This window comes from Protopterus annectens, chromosome 4.part0, assembly GCF_019279795.1.
Source record: "Protopterus annectens isolate FY-2018-M chromosome 4.part0, PAN1.0, whole genome shotgun sequence".
In the NCBI taxonomy this organism is placed as follows: Eukaryota; Metazoa; Chordata; order Ceratodontiformes; family Protopteridae; genus Protopterus; species Protopterus annectens.
The window spans coordinates 5,415,568-5,440,448 of record NC_056733.1 but is presented as its reverse complement, the minus strand read 5'-3'; the positions used below and the strand labels follow the sequence as shown (position 1 = coordinate 5,440,448).

At 38.2% G+C, this 24,881-nt stretch overlaps 1 protein-coding gene across 1 annotated transcript in view; it reads left to right on the top strand.

Annotated features, from left to right (window-relative positions):
- The window catches only part of CRLF3 (cytokine receptor like factor 3), a 746,924-nt gene extending 741,367 nt beyond the window's left edge, over positions 1–5,557 (top strand). The window contains exon 9 of the mRNA XM_044068040.1: positions 3,974–5,557. Within this exon, the coding sequence (XP_043923975.1) occupies positions 3,974–4,230 (257 nt within the window). The 3' untranslated portion in view covers positions 4,231–5,557. The remainder of the gene's footprint in view (positions 1–3,973) is intronic.
- The last annotated feature ends 19,324 nt before the right edge of the window (positions 5,558–24,881 follow it).

Here is a 24,881-nt window from a genome sequence, read left to right as displayed (position 1 = left end):
CAGGTCAGGAAATTTCCTTCCTCTGCCTCTTTTTGCCACTTGTCAGTGAGGGTTATGATAGTTCCAACAGACTTCTGCATCTAACAGATGAAAACGAAGATGCAGCCAGCCAGATGAAGGAAAGCTGAAATCTTTAGTACTCCCACGAAAGATTTAGCACGTTTGTCTGGTGTATAATAAACAGACTTTAGCAGAATCTAAGCAACTGTAAATCACATTTAGTTTAAATAACCCTCTTGAAAAAATCATGTTAGCAAAAAACAATCAAAAATGCTTTCCCCCACCACTATATACACATGGCTAAACCTAATGTTAAAATATTACTTAAAGTGGTGATACTTTATATATATATATATATATATATATATATATATATATATATATATATATATGTATATATGTATATATATATATATATATATATATATATATATATATATATATATATATATATATATATATATATATATATATATATATATATATATATATATATATATATATATATATATATATATATATATATATATATATATATATATATATATATATATATATATATATATATATATATATATATATATATATATATGTATATATATATATATATATATTTATATATATATATATATACATATATATATACATATATATATATATATATATATATATATATATATATATATATATATATATATATATATATATATATATATATATATATATATATATATACATATATATATATATATATATATACATATACATATATATATATATATATATATATATATATATATACATATATATATACATATATGTATATATAAAACCACTGTTGTCACTTAGAGCAAGAAAAAAATCTCTACTGCAATAGAGTAGGTTGAGCACTTTCGATTTGTTTATTGTTAAGATTTTCTTCATATTAATATACTGACATTGTGAACACATTACATTTCGTGGTCCACCCCAGAAAAATTGACATTATCTATATTTGTTCTCTCATATATTTTTTAATAAATTACATATTTACAATGGAACTATTTTAAGTGTGTTTTGATATTTATTTAATTGAATAATCATGTTAAAATTGTGTCTTTTTTAATGATTGTGTGGATACTGCTGTAAGTAATCTAAACACTTGATACAAGCATTATATTTAAATTGTTTATGCAACAATTGTGGTAGTTTTTGGTGAAGTCTTATGATAAACAAGACGAAAGCGCTCAACCTACTTTATTGCAATAGAGATTTTTCTTCTGGCTATGTGTCGACAGTGTTAGTGGTTTATTTTATCTGTCTTGGTTTTGATTCTGTTTTCACATTCTTTGTGTGTGTGTGTGTGTGTGTGTGTGTGTGTGTGTGTGTGTGTGTGTGTGTGTGTGTGTGTGTGTGTGTGTGTGTGTGTGTAATACCTAGGGAGGGTGGGTGGGCCATTAACAGTTTGCACTGTAGATCTCATTCCAGTCTTATGTTTCTAAAGCATGGAAAACTGTCTGCATTTCTTGGATGAGAAAGAAATTGTAGATGAAACATATAATACTGCATCTAAGGAGGAATGCCATGTAGAGTATAGTACTCTCACCAGACCAGGTGATATAGCCTGGTTTTGATTATCAGTGTCTGTCTCTGTAGCGTATGATTTACCTCCTCTCAGAGGAACTGTTCTCTCTAGACACCAGTTTTTGATGTGAGGTAGTTTTTCTTGAGCCCACCCAGGAATTCATTGAAGATCTCAGGATGAGGGATAAGACATTCAATATTACATCACTGTTTTAGTAATCTAAGCTGTTTGGGTCAGATCCTGCTTAGGATATGACCACTGGCCATCTTTCAAAGGTCCAGACACTTTTTGTTTACCTTAACTGCCAGGGGCTCATTTAGAGCCACAGAATGCAGTTTGGGTACCAAAAGCTTTAGCGCTTTCTGGTCATGATTTCTGCTTTTTTATCAGTTATGTGAAGTTTTGGATGGTCACCTTCTAAGCACTCTGAGGGCTTTCAGCTGGCAGAGAGAGAGAGACAATGGATTCCATGTAATACATCAGCATTTACATGCTGCACAGAAGGTTCCTAAACTTTCTTCTTGGTTGAGGGCAGTATTTTGAGTACTATCACTGAACCACTTCTTCAATTTTAGCGTTAACTTTGATAGATTCAGGTAACAGTCAGGTCAGGTAGTAAACTCAATGCTAATGGCAGGACTGACAAGCAAATAATGACCCCCCCCCCCAAAACAAAAGAAGAAATGGCTGCGGCTCTCCAGATGCATGAATTTTGCAGCTATCTGTCCCCAGATGCACACAGGAATTGTACCCCCCCCAAAAAAAATATATATATATTTTTCTCACTGTGGATTACTTCTCCTTACCCTAAAACTAAGCAGAATCATTTTCACAAAATGGGAATCCAAGGGTTCCTAGAATGGCAAGTGGAAACTTCTTTTCCAGTCTTTTCTTGGTAGCAGAGATGAGTGCACTTTTAGTAAATCTTGGATCTAAAGGATTTCATTGCACATATCAATTAAACAAGGTGAAGGTGCTATAAAGACAGAGACTGTTAAGCTGTCTCCCAGGCCGGGCTGTTTATTTGAGAAGCTCTGTGTTTACTGTAGAATATGGCCTTGAATTTAAAGTTTTGTGATCTTTATTTTGGTAAGAGCTCAGCAAATATTTTTAAGTATTTATATGTAAATTGGATGTGCCAGAAGTGTCCCACAAGAAAGGGAAGTATGGTCACATCTTCCGAAATGCACTGAGGCTAGTGGTTGATCTTGACCCAGTGAGGGAGGAGAAACATGACTAGCTGGTGTGGGTAGCATTACTGGTAGCCACAATAATATGCCTGCTAAACATAACTCCGTACTGGTTACAATGACCCAGTATGGCAAGAATGTATTAAATGTTAAGAGTGAGCAGGTAAGGGGAAGTGGATGTTAGCTCTATTGTGCAGTAATGGTCTCTTACCGAGGACATTTGCAAGCTGTGGAACTAAGGGAGAATATTTGGCAATCACTTCATCTCAAAGGGGTGGAGCTTCATGAAGGCTTAACCATCATTTTTTTCTGTTTTTTGAGGAATCTCAGAAGTTGAAAGTGGACTTAGATCTTGTTGTGTATATTTTAGATTAACAAATTGTAATTTAATTTGCTGTTATAGTGTTAGAACTCTGTTATAGAATGGTAGTTTGCGCAATGGGATGACTACATGTTTTGTTGTTGCTACAGATCCATTTTTTGTAGTGAGATACGCTGCATGTTGCCTTTGTTTTACAGACAGTGACTTAGTAGGTGGTACAGTAATAAAAGTAAATAAGGTAGGTATGTTTTAGGAATATTGTAATATGAATCCCTAATGCTTGATGGCTGTTTCTGTACTAACATAGTTTGTTGCAACATCTTTAATGGTATGTACCCACCTGCGTTAAGAAGGGGGGGTGGCTGTAATGGTGTTTTGTTGCAAAAAGGAAAAAAAAAGAAAATATTGCAGTTTAAAAAGGCTTGATGTTTTCTTCTGTTCTGTACTGTCACTGGGAATGATAGAACTGATGACAGGGTGGTAAAAAAAAAATGTAAGGTAAGCAAGGAGAGTTGTGCTGTAATCAACAACACCTAAGCCAGACCTTCCTGTTTTGTGATTTCATATTTGCTTAGCTGCAGGAACCAGCTTCTCTTTATGCCAGATGCATTTGTCACAGAACACTGATTGTTGATTCAAGTACTACAGCTTACTTTTTTTTTTAACAGCTTACTTAATGTTATTCCTTGAGCAGAATACCCTAGATTGAACAGTAATTCCAGGATCTGCCTTTTTTTAGGTATCTGGGGTTAGGTAATTAAAACCGTTACAAAACTATATAATCTGTTAAACATGCTGTCAAGTTTCTACACTGCCTTGGACAGATATAACTTTTGAAAAGCTTATTACTGCATAAGTACAGTTAAAATTAATGAAAGATTTTTGGTTTGATTTTAGGTACGGTTTTTGTTAATGGGAAAGAGATGACTAACCAACTTCCTATGATTTCTGCTGGATCAACAATCACTTTCGACTTGGAAATTGTCAATATATGTTTATCCAATGGAACAGAAGGTGAAAGCTTAAAGCTTCGAGTAACTATCAGTTCTGGGAACAGAGAAGTTGTGTTTGATTGGTTACATGACCAGCCATGTGACTCACTTTATTTTGGATGTTCATTTACATATCCTGGATGGAAAGTGCTAGTATTTTAATCCTTTTGGTGGATATTATAGAACTTTTTCATTTTCCTGTGAAATAATGCCATTTAAATTTTAGCAACACAAGTATTATTTTGGGATTCGGGTGGTGTGAGGGTGGGCAAAGAATTGACAAAATTGTAATGAAACAGTTAATTTTGAATTTCCTTAGAGGTCACATTAAAGTGAAAATCTTTTGGAGCTGTTTTTAAATGTTGCATTTTCCTTTTTGTAAGATGCAATGATTGCATTACAGTGAGGTAGCGCTGAAAGCAAGTCCTTAGAATAACACATCTTACTAAGTTAAGGAAATGTTGTTACAGAAGACATAATTGTTTTCCAGAACAGTAACTTTTAGAAACATCAGATAAAATAAACCACTCAAAATGCATATGTAGCAATTTTGGTTGAAGAATGCCAGGGTTACATTATATGTTTAAAATCTACAGCAAAATCAAGTTTATGAAGTAAAATTTAATTATTATTAAGCATTGTTCAGTGGTTTACACAATGTACACTGAGTACTCCATTTTATTTTACAGCCTTGGGAGTTGCTGCAGATTCTTTTTAAAACATAAAACATATAATTAATGTTTCAAAGGTACATTTATTTTCCTATACCTATGAACTCAACAGCTGCTCAGGGAATCCTAAAATTTAAACCAGCAGTGCATTTTAAAAAAAATAAGAAAAAAGTCACTTGACAGCTAAAATGTATAATAACTATGTTAGTTATTTCAATTTTATTTTGTATTTTGTACTTTGAAATCAACACATAATTTTCTTTCAGACCTGTTTCTAGTTAAAAGCCAGCTGAGGAAGTTTGATAGTACTGTGCTTTTACTTCAAGAGATATTTCTGCAGTAGGTGTTCTGAAACTTCTGATGGTGTTGTCCTAGCTCAGGAAGGTTTTTTTATAGGCAATCTTTTAGTGACCTGCCATCTGTCACTGACAGGTTTCTTTGTCAGATGGCCTCACAAAGAGGTAGAATCTACCCACTCATCAGTCCTTTTCCATTAGGGTTACACTCTAAGTCATCTCAACTTAGCTCATTGCTGAACGTTTAGTTTGTTAATTTGACAGAAAGAAATAGACACAAAAATGCAATTTTATGGGGCACTTGCAGGGTAAGAACGTCATACTTGATGTTTCTCACTTCTTCTGGCATCACGACCCAGGTACCAGCCCTGTCCATTTTCAAATAGATGCTGATGCCTGAAAACCATGGAGGTTCATCTGATCATTAAAAAAAAAAACTTTCCCAGGTGGAGAAATCTTCTGGTCATCCACACTAAAGTACAAAAGTGAGACAGCTTCTACTTCTGACAGGCACATGCAAAATATATATATATATATATATATATATATATATATATATATATATATATATATATATATATATGTAAAGAGAGAGATAGTAATATATTTTTATGGAAACAACTTCCATCCTGTATCACGTATGCTCCCAGTGTAGGCAAAGCTTATGATTTTTTTGTGCTTCTCTCTGCAGTCAGGAATTCTCCAGTTACCTCACAGGTGACAGTGTAATTGACACGTTCCCTGAACTGGTAGTTTTTTTTTTTCTGGTGAGATCTGCAGCCATAAATTCATTGATAGTTCTGCCATAGGGTATTATGGATCCTTTGTAAAACCACCAACCCCATGTCAGTCTAGGTCTGACAGTAGGTTGAGTGCTCGTATCCAGACACCCTTGGATCAGATCTTTGCCTATGTAGTTCCCACCTTATCTCTAAACCTCTCTGTTAATGGTTGACCTTGTTGCATTGAGCACAGTGGCAGTTTAATTTGTTAACCAGTTTAGTGAACTTCTCTTTTATAGACCCTTTCAGCCATGACCTGGGCCATATGGGCAGTTTAAAGTAGTATTTAACTAGCATGTTTTTAGGAGTTGGGAGGAAACTGGAGTGTAGGTAAAAACTCCACACAGATAAAAGAATAAGATGTGAATCTTGTACTAACAGTATCCAGAAATCTAGGTGACCTTTCTCGACTGAACCCCAGTTCTGTAGCCATGAGGCCAAATCCTTAATGACTAAAGCCACTCATTTGTTCCAGTTTCTGTCCACTACAGCTGTGTTTGGTATACCAAAGTTCTGTTACAGTTTATGGCCTATCGACTCTGAGGTTAAGTTAATGTAGAGTGGTGACATATGACTGAATCTCTTTGGGAACCTTAACTTGCTTTGTTTTTGATAACAGGACTGGATATATAAATACATCTCCATAACAGCCCATAGCTGAAGTTTTCTAGGATGTGATCTCTTTCACTTGGAGACCTTTTTCTCTTCTGGCATGATCCTCATTTTGGTCTCCTTCCCATAAGTCAAATGGCAGTCCAGCTTCTTCCTTTTCGTATAAGAAAGGTAGATAAAATGTCCTATGCAGCTTCCAGCCTATAAATGTGCCATTCGAGGAATTTCTTAGCATCATGTAAACGTGAAGAAGAAAAGAAAAAAAAAAAAAACAGACAGACAAACCTAGGTTGGCCTGCTAATGAATAAGGACTCAATTAATGGAGGCAAGTCAAGCTCCTGGAGATGGAAGGACGTTCTTGTGAAAAGGCAGTAGGACTCTTTGGAAACTCCCCGATTTTCTCTTCTGGTTCTGTCTTCAGTTTGTCCAACAGTAGTCACCCATCACCATTCTCGTGGACTTCAGATTCCCATCCTTCAGACAACAAATACAAAGTTATGTGTTGGAAAATTATTATTTTTTGCTTCTGCATTCAAAGATTCACCTTGTTAAATGAATGTCTTTCTTATATGCCCTTCTTATATAGGCGGCAGAAAACCATGTGAAGAGCTTCCTGAATTTATATGAAAGATTTAGTTTATAAGCTTCTAGCTTTGACCTCTAGAGTGGATTTTTTGTGTTGTCTGAGGAGTCTACAGTGCACATGAAATTACATGCTGGATACCAACTAGATGCACCTGCTATTGCTCCTCCTATCATCTTATTAATTTCCTAGAGAAGTTAAGAAGCAATATTGTGGATGCTAATTCCCATGGTGATGTTCTTTTGGGTCTGATACCTTTTCATATCACCAGAAGAAGGAAAAGTAACTTACCTCAGTGAAGGAACTTTACTCACTTCTGTAAACTTACTATGACTAAGTCTGCAAAGGAAGATATCCAGCTCTTCATAGGAGAATCCTTACAAAATGGAGGGCGACCCATCTCTCACTTTCTAGATTCTCTTTTGAGGGTTTAGTGTTGGCAGGGGATGGTCTCTTTCAGGATTGGCCACAGAGCTGATGCCATCAAGAGCTTCTTGTGCCAGGCGTGTTAGGTGGTAGGAAGTAGGTCCTCTTTTTTTATTCCTTTAATTGAAAAATTTTGGATCTGCAGGATCAGACCAATGACTTTCCCTTCATCCACACAGTTGGCCCATTCTTTCCTGAAGGAAAGCAAGAGCCAGGCTTCAATAGTCCAAGGGAGCCCCCTCCAACCCATTTGTTCTCTGACTGGTGAATCTTATCAGTCCATTTGACTCCCCAAGGAAACAAGAGTGAAGTACTAAGGAGCAGGCCAGCTTCCAGATCCTCGGGACTGTGGTAACTCCTCCAAGAGCAGCTTGCATGCTACACAGTGGCTTCTTCCAAGAGGTGCCTGTGTGCTATCACGTCTGGCAAGTCCGCTTCTCAAAGCAGTGCTCTGCTTGTTCTCTTGCAGATGTTACCAGTGCAATGAAATTAACCATGGTTTACAATCTCTTCTTCAGCTCTCTGTGTGTCGAAAATTAAATATCAAAAATCTTCAGTTTGTCCACCCGATCCAATATTTTATCAAGTGTTTTGAGGAAATAACACTGTTATGTGCATAAAAGGTACCCTTAGTTGTACCTTACTTGGTTGGCCAGCTTCTAACAAGAGCTAATTTTGAAGCTTCATTAGACTCGTCTCTTGTTTATGGAGTCTTTAGGTGCTAATTTCAGATTACTAAAATTCAACCCTCATTTTCTTACTCGGGAGAATTATTTTTATCAAAACTGTCTTGGTAAATTGCATTCTTATCACTGAGCCAGACCCTGACTATCCAGTTCCTTTTCCGATGGAGAAATCCCCAGTGAAAATTTTTTTTTAATCTTGTATGCCTTATGTCTGTCTATGTAGTGATTGTCTGTATGGCAAGGCTACATAATGGCTTGCAGTTATTTATTGCTCCCAACAGCTGTAGGATATAAAACAACTCACTTGCGTGGCTATTCATGCAAGTCCTTACTCCTGTGATAGCTAGACTTAAAAAATCTGGAAGTCCTTTTCTTCCTACATTCATTGATTTATTCTCTTACCACATATGCTTGCATAGTGCAGTCAGAGTTTTTGAGTGACTGCTGGACTTTTTTCTCTGTTCATATCCTAGGGCTCTGGGGGTCCTTAATGACTTACGGTGTTTGGGGAGACACTTTCTTGCCCCTGGCCTTATCTTAATTCTAATCAGACAGAATGGATGTAGTATGCTACCTGAAAAAATGGGGGTATGAGATCTTACCTGCTCTGCAGAGAAGCAGTGAAAGTATGGCATTAGATTCTGTTCTGTTAGAGATGGTACAGATCCCTAGCAGTAACAAGCAGTTGAGCAGACACTTTCAACTGGACCCTACCCTAGTCTTTAAGAGCTGTGGGTTTCATGGTATTTACTCACTGAGGAGGACGTCAGTGGACCTTGTGTGCCATGGTCCATCCTGCTAGATCCCTTGTTTAGAAACGGACAAATTTCCATACTTTGTGGAATAACTTTCTTTGACTTTTTTTCTTTCCTATATTCAGAGGATCCTAGTAATAATTTACATGGAGTAAACTTTAGTGAGCCTATTGTTTCCCTGTTGGCAGATACATTTTTATTACCCAGTAATAAATACTAAGTCTGACAAAGTAGACTCACCTTCTTGTTGAAAGGATTTTCACATCAACTTCAGCAGGAACACACCTTAGGAGACAAATAAGTAGTAGTTGAGCCTTGATTCAGTGTGATACTTGCTTTCTAAAACATTTGGGTCTTGGTACATTCTCTTTTAGAGCATTGTGTAACAGCCAAAAAGTTATCTGCAGGATCTGCTTTCATGGTTAAGTTGATTTTTTTTTATCTAGACTGTGTTTTGGGGTCTCTGACCTTGGGACTTCATTATTACTACTGTCTTTGAGTACTTTAGCTGCTTATATCCCACCAGATTGGCTGACTTTTTTTTAATCACAGTCCATATTTTAGCCTCTTGTGTAGGCTGAAAATGTGTACCATTAGTGTAATTAGTGTAGCACAGGCTGTTTAACTAGTGTCTGAGTGTGTGTGTGTGTGTGTGTGTGTGTGTGTGTGTGTGTGTGTGTGTGTGTGTGTGGTGGTGGTGGGGGGGCTGCACATCTTAGCCCTCCTCCAAAAAATTCATCTCCACTAAAACTGTCAAGAATTGGGCCAACTATTCAATTATTTTTTTACTGGTAGACAGTAAGGGGCCTTTCTCCATTCAGACTCTGAAGTAGCTAGTCCACAACTCCAGATTAAGTCAACAGTGGGAATACATACCTTTCTGCAGTACTTAAACATCAGTCCTTTAGATGCATGTGTCTGGCTCTGCTGTCTTTTTCTCGATTGCCCTGGCTGATGCCATCTGTGTTGCTTCTTTCTAATTGAATTTCAGTCTATATGTTCAGCAGACATGGTAATGCAGCTCTGCAGAAGCTCATTTCTCGATACATCTCCACCCCCACCCCCACCCTTTCTCACTGCTTCCTGTGCCTTTTAGTCCTACATGATAGAGATATGTAGGGTTTTAAATGCTGTCCAGGAGAAAATTCACTTCTCATCTGGTTGCCCTTTGTAACTTGTTTTTTTGTTTGTTTTTCTTTTTTTACCTTCTGCCCTTCATGACTGGAATAATTCATATCTAGGCTGCTCTGACCTCCTGAGATTCACCCATGACTCGAAAGAAGTAGAGACAGACTGGAAACCAACTCATGGGAACAACTGATGAAAGTACTTGCATCATGCTTCAGTGTCAAGGGTAGGTCATTCAGTGGACTGCTAAGAAAATGCTTGCCAAACTGCTGTTGACATCTTTGGGAGTTCTGCAAAAAATGAAAATCCACAGAAGCTTGCCCTGAACTTAAATATGGTTGAGGACTAGTATATTTGTACTGTCTGTGACTGCCATGCAGTCATATTTTTTTATTATATAAATGGCTTTTATGTTACTGTGCTCTCATTTGGAGGATGCAGTAATATTGTTCTTACCACTATACTCACTATCATTTTGGATTCGAGGGTGGAACCACATGGCAGCTCAGCAAACAATAGGTCGGTGAGTCCACATCCACGAGTTGAGCACAGAATGAGTTGAGAACTGGTTGAAAATGCAGTAACTGTACAGTCACTGAAATAGTTATTAGTTCTGTTCTCATAAACTGTACTGAGCTGACTGCTGGACACTACTAACCTCAGCTAGATTTGGGGGAGGGTAGTGAATCTACATACCAGCACATTCTAACATGTAATCACGGTTATATTTATGTTTTTATTGTTTACTTACCTACAGTACCCTGTTAATTGCATAGCGTATTCTGTTATTTGCTAGTCTACTGTTTTTATTTCTTTATGCTATCCTGAGTTTTATTTTTTGTTTTTGTTTGGTAGAGGCTGATTCACTGTTTAGTTTTACACTGTGCCAATTCTTCTGAATTACCGTTGCTTGACGAATGTTACCGTCATTTTCTAACCTTATCCTAACACTGTGTCTAACAGTTTTTCTGAACTACTGTTGGCTGCTGAATTCTACTGCCATTTGCTTTACCCTATTACTGTAAACTGCTGACACCTAATTGATTTATCAGTCCCCCATCTCTCTCTCCTTTACATTGGTTTACTAGTAGTACAAGTTAGCCTACAATATCGTAATGTTTTCTATTTTAACTGTCTAACATCTCTTCTCTTGAGTCTTTTCTTTTTACAGTCCTACTCACTATTTCTAGAGTGCGAGTGCCCCCCCCCTACTGGTATGGACACCCTGAAGCTTCCACTGCCTTACTTCAAGATCGCAACTTAACTGGACACCCAACAATTTACTGCGGTGTACATTACGTCCCTTCGTAAGCATTTGTTATTTATCTTTACTTCTTGCATCTGAAATATAGTGTAGTAGTGTGCACACTAACTGGGAAGCTGTAGCTATTCCTCACCATAGCATAACTTAGTATTGTTAAATGCTAGTTCTTTTCCCGCTTAATAAACAAGAATTGAAAGATAAGTCGAGGTTAGAGAACTGTACTTAATTTGAGACTGAACAGGGAAACTACCTGCTTGCACTGGCACTAACCTGTGGCATTTCATTCGGACTGATAGTTTTTTTTTCTGCTACTTGGTCTCCTTATGGTTTGGCCCACTCCGTTTGTCCTTGCTTCACTTGGGCTCACTCCAGAAAAAACGGGTAGGTGTTGCTATTTTATACTCAGAACAACTATCCCTCCACCCTTTACCTACTACTCCACCTAACATTCACCCAGCAGAAATCCTAATTGTTAACTGTAAACTAAATAAGCACAAAAATCTTGTCAACACAACCATCTACATTCCACCCAGTAATACTATCCCCAGTCTTGGAACACTTTCTGTCCTGGATTTCAGAAATAATCACTGCGTGACATTAACCAAGACTGGAATGCCCTAAATGCCTACTTTCCTAACAGTAGCATTAACCTCTATGGCTTCTCTCAGCTAATCTCATGCCCCACACGTCTTAATAAACACACCAATGTCGGCAACACACTTGATAAGATCCTTACCTCTAACCCAAACCTATAACACAATGCCACTACTCTGCCTGATTCCCTAAATGACCATCTTCCCACCCTTGTCCTAAAACACCCCCCCAGTTGTACAAACCTCACCTTTATAAGGACTGTTGCAAACTCACTAACTTTAACTCAGATACTTTCAACAATCTACTCTCCGCAAGTAACTGGTCTTTCCTCCATGCCCTACCACTTGATGAAGCCTTCAACAAATTTAATAACATTTTCCTCACAACCCTAAACTCCCTGGCCCCCACCAGAAAAATCAGAGTTAAATCCAACTGTGCACCTTGGCTAAATTAAGCCACTCATAAACTTATGCTCAAGAGAGACAATGCCTGGAAAAACAGGAAAAAACCATATTCTCATCTCCAAACTTATAGGGAACTCAGGAATCTTGCCAAGAAGCAAGTCGACCTTGATAAAAAAAAAAAATCTATCAAACACCACTAAGCAACCCTCACTCCAAACCCCAGACAATTTTCGTATAATATCAACAACCTCCTACATCCTGGTAACCATTCTACTCCTATCTCCCATCCCAATACTTCTGACTTGGATACAGCCACCTTTCTAAATTCCTTCTTCATTGACTCTATTAAAAACTTGACTAAAATAGACAATACTACCCTCCTGACTGCTGATCCTATTCCTTCTACCCTACTACCCCCTTCTGTCTTAACCCCTCCCCTACAGCATACATTAGATCATTTCTCAACAAACTTAAACCATGCTCCCTTCCGCTGACAACTTACCTCCACTGTTTCTCAAACTTGCTGCTAAAGCTATTGCACATCCTGTCTCTATATTAGTCAGTAGATCCCTCCAAGAACACTCAGTTCCCAGAGTCCGGAAAAAAATTTGTGTTATACCCCTTCACAAAGTTGGTAATTCTACCGATCTCTCTAACTGCAGACCTATTGCAATACTATCCCCTATCAAAAATACTAGAAAAATGCATTCACAAGCAGCTCGTTAATAATCTCTTATAGGAAAACCTCTTAACCCCTACCCAACATGGCTTTCACCCCATCACAGATAATCTACTGCACTCATTTCTTTCATACAGACCGTTGCAAAATCTCGTGACAATAAACTAGTCTCCTGTCTTTTTCTTGACCTGTGTAAAGCCTTTGACACTGTTTTCCCATAAATTGCTTCTGTCTAAGCTTTCTAGCCTTAACCTCTCCTACTCTACAATTCAGTGGTTCTCCAGGTACCTTTCTAACAGATTCCAGTCTGTCAGATGGCTCTCTGCCTCCTCCCTCTTCCTTCCTGTTCAAACAAGGGTTCCTCAGGGTTCCATTCTTGGAACTCTGCTTTTTAAAATCTTACTAATAACCTGTACACATCCTGCTCTCACTCCTCATTAATGCAGTGCGCTGGTGACTGCACAATTATATCATGCTCTGACAGTCTCTCCCACCTCCTTACCCAAGAATCACTCCTCTCTGTAGAAAAATGGCTAACCAGTAATCATCTCCTACTCATCCCTAAGAAAATCAAACTTCTCTTTCTCCCAAAATCTCTACAGCAACACAAAAACACCTTCACTGTTACATCCCTTAATAGCACAATTACCTCAGTCGAACCTCATACAAAACTGCTTAGAGTTACAATTGATTACTAACTAAAATTTGATATCCACATATAACAGGCTATCAAAAAGACCCACCAAAAATTAGGGATGTTGTATAAGCACAAAAAATACCTCACTAATGTCACTAAGCATTCTCTAGCCCAGGCATTTCTATTGCCCACCGTATATTATGCTGCACCTATACTCACTAACATACAATCCAATCTGTCAGCTAAACTTGAATCCACTTATAACAAAATTGCTAGATTTGTTGCCAATCTTCCCTCCCGCACCCACCACTGGTTTAGCTTTAAGAAACCTGCAGTGGCCTGAATTCCAGCAACAACTACTTCTTCCTCAGCTCCACCTCACTCACTCTATCCTAAATGAACCTTTCCTCTGTCCTGCCCTTTCTACCCTCATCTCTCCCTACACCCCAAAACGTACTGTCCGCAGCAACAATCAACACCTCGTAGAAATTCACAAGCCTAATAAAAACATAGGTAAACTTCTTTACAACTATTCAGTCGCTAATGCTTGGAATAAACTTCCCCTTTGCTTAAGAACAATCACTAACACTTATAGCTTCAAAAAAAAAAAACTCTCAAAGACAACCTGGTTAAATCTTGGTCTTGCCCCACTCCTACCTAACCTAGTTCTTCTGTTCCTCTCACTTCTTCTTTGGGATCTCTGTATATTTTGAGTTTCTACTACATATATAGGTTCATACTAGGCTATCTGCCCTAGAGCATTTGTAAGCCTAGCCAGAGTGTGTTTGGCTTTCGCCACCCATTTTAAATTAATTTTGCTATGCCCTTTTTCGAGATTAATATACTGTGCCTCTGTCCAACAGTGACACAGAAGTGATACCCGGGGTAAACCTACGATCTCCCATCCACTCAAGATTCCTCTTGAAGAGAGTCATTGAGGGACTCTGCCTAACCAGGACTGGGATTTTATTCCAGAGTGAAGGGAGCCTCTGGGTTATGAATCTGTCCCTCCAGCATGTCCTATTTCAGTGCTGAGATTCAAGTCTCTCGAGCACGTAGCTCGATGTGATTTGGATTTCCTGAGGTGCATCATGTCCATTAATTCCTGGTTGGGCATGGCTTTATACATCAGGCACAGATCGCCTCTGAGCAGGTGGTATGCCACTGAGTAGAGCTGGAGTTTCTTTAACCGGGCAGCATATGGCATCTGTCTGAGCCCTTTGATCCTCTTGGTGAGGTACTTTTGGGGTCTTTCCAGTTGCTGCAGGTGTCTGGTAAGGTACATCCCAAAAGGGGCACTGTACTCAATTATGGGCCTGATGAAGGATGAGTAACCTCCCCTGATCTAGATGTGAATCCCTTCATGATTAGGTGGGCTATATAAAATGTTTTTCTAACCACTTTGGCCACGTGGTTGTCAAATGAGAGAATGCTATCAACTGGGGTCCCCAGGTCCCTAATTACTTATTCCGTACTTAATGGATTACCACCTATGTGGTAATTTGGGGGCACTTTGTTTTTGCCAAAAGGGGATGACTATACACTTTTTGGCGTTTAGCTTGAGGCCATGGCTCTGGCACCAGTTGTCTGTTTCTATGAGGCCCTTTTGGAGGATGCTTGTGTCGGCTGGAGAGTCGATTATGGCGCCCAGTTTGCAGTCATCTGCGAACTTGGTCAGCCACAGTCCTTCCGTGTTGGCCTGTACCTCCAAGAAATATATACCGAACAAGAGAGGTCCCAGGACTGAGCCTTGTGGGACGCCACTTGTAATTGGTTTGGAGTCTGACATGGCTCCAGCAATTCTAACCATGTGGGTTCTGTCCTTGAGCCAGTTTGCAACCCATCTAGTGACATAGGGGTTTATATTTAAGCTGGTGAGCTTATCTATAATGCCCGAGTGGGGTATTGTATCAAAGGCTTTTGCGAGGTCCAGGTAGGCTGTGTGGACCATCTTCCCCTCGTCAATGGCCTTGGTGACTGTTTCAAAGAAATCGACCAGGTTTAAGAGGCAGGATCTGCCCTTAAAGCCGAACTGGGTAGGATCCAGTGTCTGTAGGTCCCCAATTTCTTAATTTATGAGGTCCATGATGATCCTTTCCATAGCTTTGCAGACCAAACTAGTCAGGCTTATGGGGTGATAGTTTCTAGGATCTGTTGAGGCACAACCTTTGTGGAGAGGGACCACTGTTGCTGTACGCCACTCTTTGGGTACATATCCTGTAGTAAGGCTGAGATTGAACAGTAGTTTTATGCTTGGGTTTAGCTCTTCTTGGAGTTCATGTAGGATGCAGCCCGGGACACCGTCTGGTCCCATTGATGCTGTGTTTTTTGCTTTGGAGAGGGCGGCTCTTACCTGAGCATCTGAGATGTCAGGGGGGCAGCAGTCTGCTGGGATAGATATTTGCCCTTTTGGTGGGGGGGGGGGGGAGAAGTTTGCGATGAACCCGTCAGCAAGGATGTTGGCAGTATCTGTGGGTTCGGTGTATTTTTTGTCATTTTGGACTAATTCTGAGCATATTTGGGAATTCCCACCCAGGTTCCTAACATAACTAAAGAAAGCCTTATGATTATCCTTAGTGTCCTGTGCAATTTTTTTCTCGAAGCTGGCCTTAGACGATTTTATGAGTGCCCGTAGTTTTTTTGCTAATACCGATCAGAGATGCCTCCCCTTTTTGGAATTTTTGCTCTGTCATGTAGTAGCTTCCTCCTCCTATTGTATAGTTTGTTTATGGCTGGGGTCCACCAGACAGGACGTCTGCCTTTGGAGGATTGGGTCTTGGTTTTATCTGGGATTGCATGATCCATGCATTCCTGAAGGTGTTCATAGAATGTGTTTATAAAGGATTCTGCGGTCTGGGCCATATTTTCCACAGGCCCGGGGGCTTTGAAGGATTCCACCTCGGTTTTGAGGAGTGTGAAATTTGCTTTAGAGAAGTTTTTCGCTGTGGTTTTCTCGTAGGGGGTGGGGTCGGGATGTGAATATTCAGTGAGATTAGTTTATGGTCTGATCTTACCAGTGAGGGATACACTTCTGGTCTGGAGCAGAGAGTCCCCATGTTGGTGATGATCAGGTCCAGTATGTTTTCCCCTCTTGTGGGAGTGGTAACAAGTTGTTCCATAGCATTTGAGTTTATAAATTCTAGGAACCTTTGGACTAGGGTGTCGGAGCTAGAGTAATGCTTCCAGTCTATGTTTGGGTAGTTGAAGTTGCCCAATATAATGGTGTTTGGAGAGACCTTCATATTTTCCAGTTTTCTCAGGAAGGCCGAGTGGGGTTTTTTTTTTTTTTTTTGCAGGAGTTCATTTTTTAATATAGAAAGAAGTCTTACATCTCTCCAGGCTTGCAGATAAGTAAATTAAGTCTCGGGGAAGTGATGAGATTTATTTAGGATCAAAGAGAAGGTTCAACTTTACAGATACCTAAAGCCGTTCATCTGCAAAACTAAGGATTACTGTTTTTCCAGTGGGGAGTCCATTATCAAAAATTGCTATAGACGTTATATGCAGAGATGAAGATCACAGCTACAAAGCAGTTAGATAGTAACCAGATCCAGAAAAGGCAAAGTCAGAGTTTAGAAAATTGTATATATCTCCATTGCTTACAGCATCATGGGAGGGTCATGGAAATATGTTTGCATCCATGTGTGTGTGTACAAACACTGCAGCTTTTAAAAGCAATGGCTATGTTAGCTGACAGAATTACATTAATAATTAATATAATTTATTAGATCATTTTAGTGAATTCTTTGCATTAAAAATGACTGGGATATCCCATTTTAATATTTATGATGTATATTTTATTATTTTTCATTAAATAAGTTAATTGCTGACTTTTTCACATTCCTGCCTAAAACCACTGAGAATTTTAATTCTAGCCATCGATGGACATGCATTAGTATGGAAGAGCTTATAGCATTTGAGAAGGCAGTTTAGAGCTAGCTCACACAGGGTTTATGTGCCTCACCGCTGTCTCCAGGAATGGCATAAGAAAGGTGTCCTTAGACACTAATTGATGGGTATTATGGCTAGTTAGCTTGAGGTTTCCTTTTGCATACAGCATGATGCTAATATGACCTCATAGTCATATAAAGCTGACTGTAGGTAGTAGATTTATACAGAACAGCTAGCAAGCTGGTGTAAAATATTTTTTGTTGTTGATACAGACTTGAGGGGAGCAAGGAAATATATATATATTTTCAATGTGACTTTGCAGATGATACTATTCAAGTGCCCTGTAAACAGTATCATATGGCTTCACAGATGATACTGTTTATAGGACACTTGACTTCACCTCTTTTGGATGACTTCTTCTATGACATTTCAGTTAGTTTGATTCCCCCCACCCAAAAAACCTTGTTTGTCAGCAGAAGTTGGCAGATATGAATGGTGCCTGTCATGTGCCCTCCAGTTCTTTCCTGCTTCTGGAATAAGTAACCTGGTTTGTCTCTTCTAGTCTCTTGGCAGATTTTTCTCAATCTCCTCTCAGAACAAAGCCAGCTCGAGCAGTAATAGAGACAGCTTTCATATCTGACATTACCCCTCAGATTTCAGATACCTTTTATCATCCACACAGAACATGACATGCCTGCTTCTTTACATTGAGCCACACAATAGAAGGATCAGCGGACTCATTCATCATCCTATATTCATAAAGTTCTGTGCATTTCCAGCTGGTTGAAAAATTGATTATACAAAAGAAAAAGAGTCATTTCATTCAGTAACACCTTTCTGGCCACAACTGCATTGACTCTCATTGAGAAGAATTTCATGAAATAATAAGCAACAGTTAATTACCAGTGTCAGTCAAGTATTACTGAATTTCATGCCATTACTCCTCATTCGATAGCCATCTTAGAAGTCTTCAGACATCACCAACCTCCCTCAAGCCTGGCAGGAACTGGTCCATGGAAAAGCTACCAACAAAGTAGTAATGTTGTCTCATTAGGGTTGCTTTTTTACTGTTTCAAACATTACTTGGCCCCATCGGAGACATTCTACTGTACTGAAACTCATTCTTTGACTCCACACAATTCTGTTTGTCTGCTTAAGTTTGTAAGACAGCTTTGCTTAGTTTCCACACAGGGTTAGACAGCATTATGGTTTTCCAAGCAGATCTTAATCAGATCTTTCACTGGTCACTGCCGCTGAGAAAATGTCATTCACACATGGAATTTTTATGATCAGACAACCCACCTTAACTATATATGACCTAAAAATCTCATAAGATGTTTTGTATTGGAAAATGTTTTTCTTTGGCAGTTTGCCTTAGCTAAAGGAATTTCAAAGTATAAAGCCCTTATGGACTGAGTCCCCTTTTACTGTGGAAACATTCATAGGTAAATAATTTAAAATCTAACCAGTTCGCTTAATGTTTTTTTTTTTTTTTTTTTACCTTTTTTAAGTCATCCCTTTAGTGAGTTGAGTGGCTTTTTCATACACTGTTAATCTCCTTAGCAGTTATGTTCAAATCTACCTATAATCAGACCTTCAGTTAATCTTGTGTTTTACAAATGACAGTGAAGGCAACAACATATTAAACCAAATACAGGATTAATCAAGGGCTGTTGACATCTTAATTTTTATTTTAGGAATATCCCCATTGATATGATCTTTGTAGCATTTTCCTATTTCCACTTTATAGATTCATTCATCACAGCAGAAGCTGCAGATTCTTCTCTCCCTCCGTTTATAGCCATTGTATTATTGCTGTTTGCATTGTTTTCTGGTGGCAGTAACTGCTCAAGTATCACTTTGTATGGTTTCTGGGATACTGCATTTTTAGGAGGCACTCACCTTAGAAGTAAATCATTGAGAGTCATTCTTAACTGACTTCTGCTTTTTTGTTCATATGAGTTTGTAATGCTGTCAGTTAGTGTTGACTGCTGATTTAGTCGATCCATTCTCCAATCAGTTTACAAAAGCAGTAGCGAGTATGATGTTGCCTGGTAACCAAGCAGAATTATTTTTTGTGTCTGTGGTTAAGGAAAGAACAGGAAGGTACATGAAGGGATGCTCAGGGGTGTCCTCAGTCATTAATTGCTGTAGAAATTCATCCGAAAACCAACATCTGACTACTGTGCCTCTAATAAGTCATTATCAAGTAAATCTATTATGAGGAATACCTTGGTTAACAATACATATTCCACTAGTGAAGTAGTGTGGCAGGTATTTTTGTTTAATATTTTTGGGCGCTGTTGATGGTTATTGTATTACATAGGTCCATTTGTCTAGTGACACAATCACAAAGTCCTGTTACTTTTAGGGAACTTGGACTGTTTTAACATTCCACTAGCAGTTCCTGACTAAGAATATTCTGTGATGGTTGTTCAAGAGCAAGCTTGCTGTAATGCTTATGTAAAAATGGCACTATTAATATAGTTAGTGAAAATGTTTCTTTAGTCAGTTTTGGAAGATACTTTTGAATTGAAAACGAGTTTTATATGCACATCTGTTCAAGAACCACAGCTGCTAAGCAAGTGTTATAACTGGTCAAGTCAAACTTAATTCTGTGCTGTGATATTATGTATGGTTTCCTAAGTTTTGTTAATGTATTCTGCCTGTGTTTAACTTTTAAAAAAAAATTTAAGAAGAGTACTTTTAAATGTGAAATATTTATTGTGGAGAATCTTGATATATGCACATCGTCATTTTATAGTGTTCTGCTCAAAACAGTTTTTGATCAATAAATACAGTCACATTGTGAACTTCTGAAATAAGGTGGAGAATGTTACTGTGTGCTTTAATGTTTATGCTTCATTTTTAAAGGACGGGGAGTACATATCCTTTTGGCAGCTGCTTATAAATATCTTATTTTTAAATTGGTCCAATAGTGTCTTGAACTTTTGACCCACTGTATGGGTGTGAGCACAATTTCATTTTATACATTTTCATTTCATGGGAACCATGATCTCAGTTAACTGCCTTGCAGATTTTGTATCTCTGTGTAAGAAATAGCTATTTTTTTTCTATAAACAAAGCGTAATAGGATACATTTTACAAAGAAATGGTGTTGAATGTATTTAAGGAGAAACTATTCGTTGTAAGGATCTGTGGAGCAGTATGCTTTGTCATATGTAAAATTACACTGCTAGGCAGATGTGCAATGATCTAGCCTAGCTTCCAGAGTAGGACTGCCCATTTAATGATATAGACTTCATTAGGATGCCTACCCGCGAAGGGAGGAACACCTGCACAATCGACCTGCCAGGGCCAAGTAGGAGCTACAATATTTACCCAGTTTGGAGATTGTAATCATTAATTAATCTTCTGCATTGCATTCCGATTGATTTGATTGCTTGTATATTTTGGAGATCTTTCCAAGACCAGTGGCATCCTTTGGACAGGTCACCAGTAAGTGTGATTGTACTCTACAGATTCTACTAAGAGACTTGTCACCTTCAATGTCTTTTCTGCCTTGGTCCTTTGTATAATGTGTCCGTGTGTAAACTCTGTGCTTCTTTTAATAAGACCCACTTTTGAGAGTGCATGCTGTCAGTGCTTTCCTGGAGCACAAACATCTGCTAGTCTTAGGCAAAGGGGTACCTTTTCCAGAATCATGGGAATGTTATCTCACACAAAGAAAATTAATAAAAATTTGGCTGTGAAAGCTTTTGCAGGTAGAGCATGTGAGTCTTTTGTTATCCCATCAGTTCTACAAGAGTCTAAGGGTGTCATTTCCTTAGGGGCACTAGCTGGCCAGCTCTCTATCACACTATCTGTTGTAATGTCTCTGTGGAGGCTAACAGCTGAAAAAGGGCACCTGAAATTAGCCAGACCTGTCAAGGATTAAGTGCTGCTTTACTGATGGATGCTGGTTTCTAGGCATCTGCAGCTGGACAGCAAACACACACAAAGTGAGAAGTCTCAGTTTCCATTTGAATATTCCTATTATGTGCGTTCTTGAGCCGTATGGTCTTAAGTAAGAGGCTGCCATTTCTATTTTGGACCTGAAACCAAGTCATACCAATCCATCAGTGACTGTGTCAGTCCCTTCCATCACCAATTACATACAGTTCACTACAGAACATATGGACACCTGGTAGAGAATCCCAGTGGCACCAGTTCCTTCATTAGAACCCTCTCACAACAAAGAGATAAGAAAAGAAGAAGAGGATCTAGTTTATGCATTTTGGATTATTATGCCAGCAATGAGTCTCTGTCTTTTGATTTGCCCACTGAGGATGTGTCCTTTGGAAAAACATTATATTTAATGCAGGAACACTTTAAATGGAGAATGAAAACTGTGTGACTTGTACAAGTGCTGCTTGGAATTACTAGGGATAGGGGAGCTTAAACCAATGAATATTTCATCAGTAATACAAGCTTTGAGTATACTTTTGAGAACTTCTCATTGGAGTCCGACTCAGTATCTCAGATGTCTAGGAAGTCTGACAAGTTGTTCAGAGGTGACCACAGATATAAGTACCTGTACAAGTAGCATTGGCTAACACTGCCATCGTTTCTCTAATCCCAGCTGGTGGGTCAGAGATGGCACCAGCTAATAATATTGTATCTAGTAATATGAAAAGTTGAATTCTAGGCAAGTTTAGAAAGAAAGTGTATACTTCAACAACATTAGACATCAGGTCTGTAAACTGCCAGACACAGGTGCTCCATTATGAGAGAGACATTATAAAACAGGTAAAAGCCATTGCAAGGAGGTACCAGATGGCATCTTTAAACACTGCTTTTCGAATATTTTACAGACAGCCCTTCGAATGAGTAGAATAAACAGGCACACAGTTAATTAAGGTCTTCATATCACTGACACCTTTGCTGGGTAATGATCTCAGGTGCTATCATCAGATAGGAGTACAGGGAGACCATCAACAGCACTTCTGCCACCTGTATACTCACCAAATCCTTCCATTTGTTGTACTCAGCTGAATAGCACACATGGCAAAAAAGGCAGTTTTGCCAGTTTGTGGGCACTTGTCTGTGTTTCATTGCTCTGTTCCCATAGCTGTATATGTCCCTTAAAATCAAATCTCAAAACACACATTACAGTTTTTTTAAAAAAAGACACACACACACACACTCTGTGGGAGATGTAATATATGCATTGTTGTGAACTTAAAACATTTGTTTTTGATTATGGCAGAGTATGCTTCTTTCTGTATGCCTGCAGTGAGTTTGCAACAGCCTTGTCTGTCTGCAGATAAGTCACTTCAGCCGTGTGTCCCCAACCAAACGTACTGCAGGGAAATGTCTAGCTGCATAGCAGCATGAACCCAAAAAGTACAGTTCATTGGCTGAGTCTGTATGGCACACTTATTGATGGCCTTCCAAGACTCTTAAAAAAAATCATAAAATTAAAAAAAAAGAAACTGAAGATGATGCAAGCACCTCTTTCCTTTGTACTGTATACCTTCTGATTTCTATTATTTGAGGAAGGTAGACCTATGCGGAGATGTTGCAGTGCACTGCAAGTTCGGTCTGATGGTTGGATGTCTGCATACGAGCTTAATCCCATATGTAATGAATCATAATACAGTAGCTATCGTACTCAAATGCACATAATTAAAGTGAGTATGCTCACATGACTGCACTGTGTCTGCAGAAGAAAAGAGATTTTTCTTCCATAAGAATGCTCACTGGGGAAAATGCCTAAAATTGTAGATTGTGCTCACACTTTTAACCAGTTCCCATGATTTATATGGATGGCAGTGTATTCCCACTTCGGGGCTTCATTGAGTTAGCCAGTTCCTTCTCCTTATGCCTACCCTGCCCCAACATTTAGCATATACACTAATTTATTTAAGGACGAAATATGTTACAGTAATGTTTGATTTATTCATTTGTTTTCTATTATCCATTTATGGTCACTGAGACCTATGATTTATCCAGGCATTTAGCAGACATAAGCTAAAAAAAATTCTTAAATGGCATGCCAACTCATCACAAGAATGACATGAGCATGCACACACACTGTACTTGGATACTAATGGGCATTTCATAGATTTGCCAGTTTAACCTTCAGCATATGTTTGGTATGTGGAAAGAATCAGAAACCCTGGAAAAATGCAGACCCTTCACCAGGGATATCCCAGCCAGGAACATATAAGAAAAAAAAAGTGTTGCAAGGCATACCCTAGTGTGGAACCAAATGTGGGGATAAAATTCTGTGATGCAGTAACAATAACCACTGTACCAGTGTTAATAAATAATCAACAGATAATTAACAGAATATTGAATTTGCAAGATTACTGCAAAACATTGTTTGAACCACCATTTGGTAGCTAACAAAACTATTCACTTTAGTAAAATTCACAGAGTTGTGTCCATTTGGAAATTCTATTCAGAGCATATACATGGTCAAAATACCCAGGAGTGGATGCTTTCAGTTTAGCAGCAATTTTCTTCTTAGAGACAAATCTGCAAGGCGCCCAAACCCTGTCAAAGAGAAATTAGTTAAAATTCAGGATTTGGGTAATTAAAGCATAATGTTATTTCCTATAAACAAACATTTGTGGAAGCTTCTGTTATGCAACATTTTCCTCTCCTTTTAGTGTTTTAGCGTAAGACAATCCTAATAGGTTCTGTAGTAAACACAATAATTCTATATCACAAATGGATTTGATGTAAATTTTAGATAATTCTTAATTTTTTCATCCTTAGACAATCTTGAAAATGTTCTTAAGAATGCAAAGATAAAATGTATTGCTTGAAATCTGTATATCTGTAGTGAACTGCCAAATGGGCTACACTGGTATGAACAAGACTGTTAAATAGAACCTTGAGGGTGGAAATGGAACTTATCAGCATGTGAATACTTGTGCCATTTTATTTCTGAGTTTTGCTAGATTTATGAAAAATGTTGTTAAATGTTAAAATAATGTAACAAGTAGCTGTTACCTACAAATGTTGTAGTTGCATCTTAGAAAATGAATAACATATTAAACAAGCTTGCTACAGTGTTAGTTGGAAAATTCCAAAAATCTCAAATTTGCCTGCTGCCTAACCTTTCCATTGACTTGTTGTTTCTTTGGTAAATAAAGCCTTTATACAGTTTGCTGTGTAGTCTTTATGGAGCAAAATACATTTGTGAACCCTTGATTCTTGTGGCATGTTGTACATTATTATTTTGTCCACTTCTTGGTATCAGATGTGTCTGTTTTAGAAGAAGAGTTGTTGTAGAGTTGTATTATTTTCTCTAAGGTGATTTGGAAAGCTGTTCCAATAATAATAATAATAATAATAATAATAAAATATCTGGTATGTAAGTGACTGAGTACCAGATTGGATGCATGTCATCACTTTCTTAGGCAGACTAGCTTAAAGTAGTACAAAGTGTGA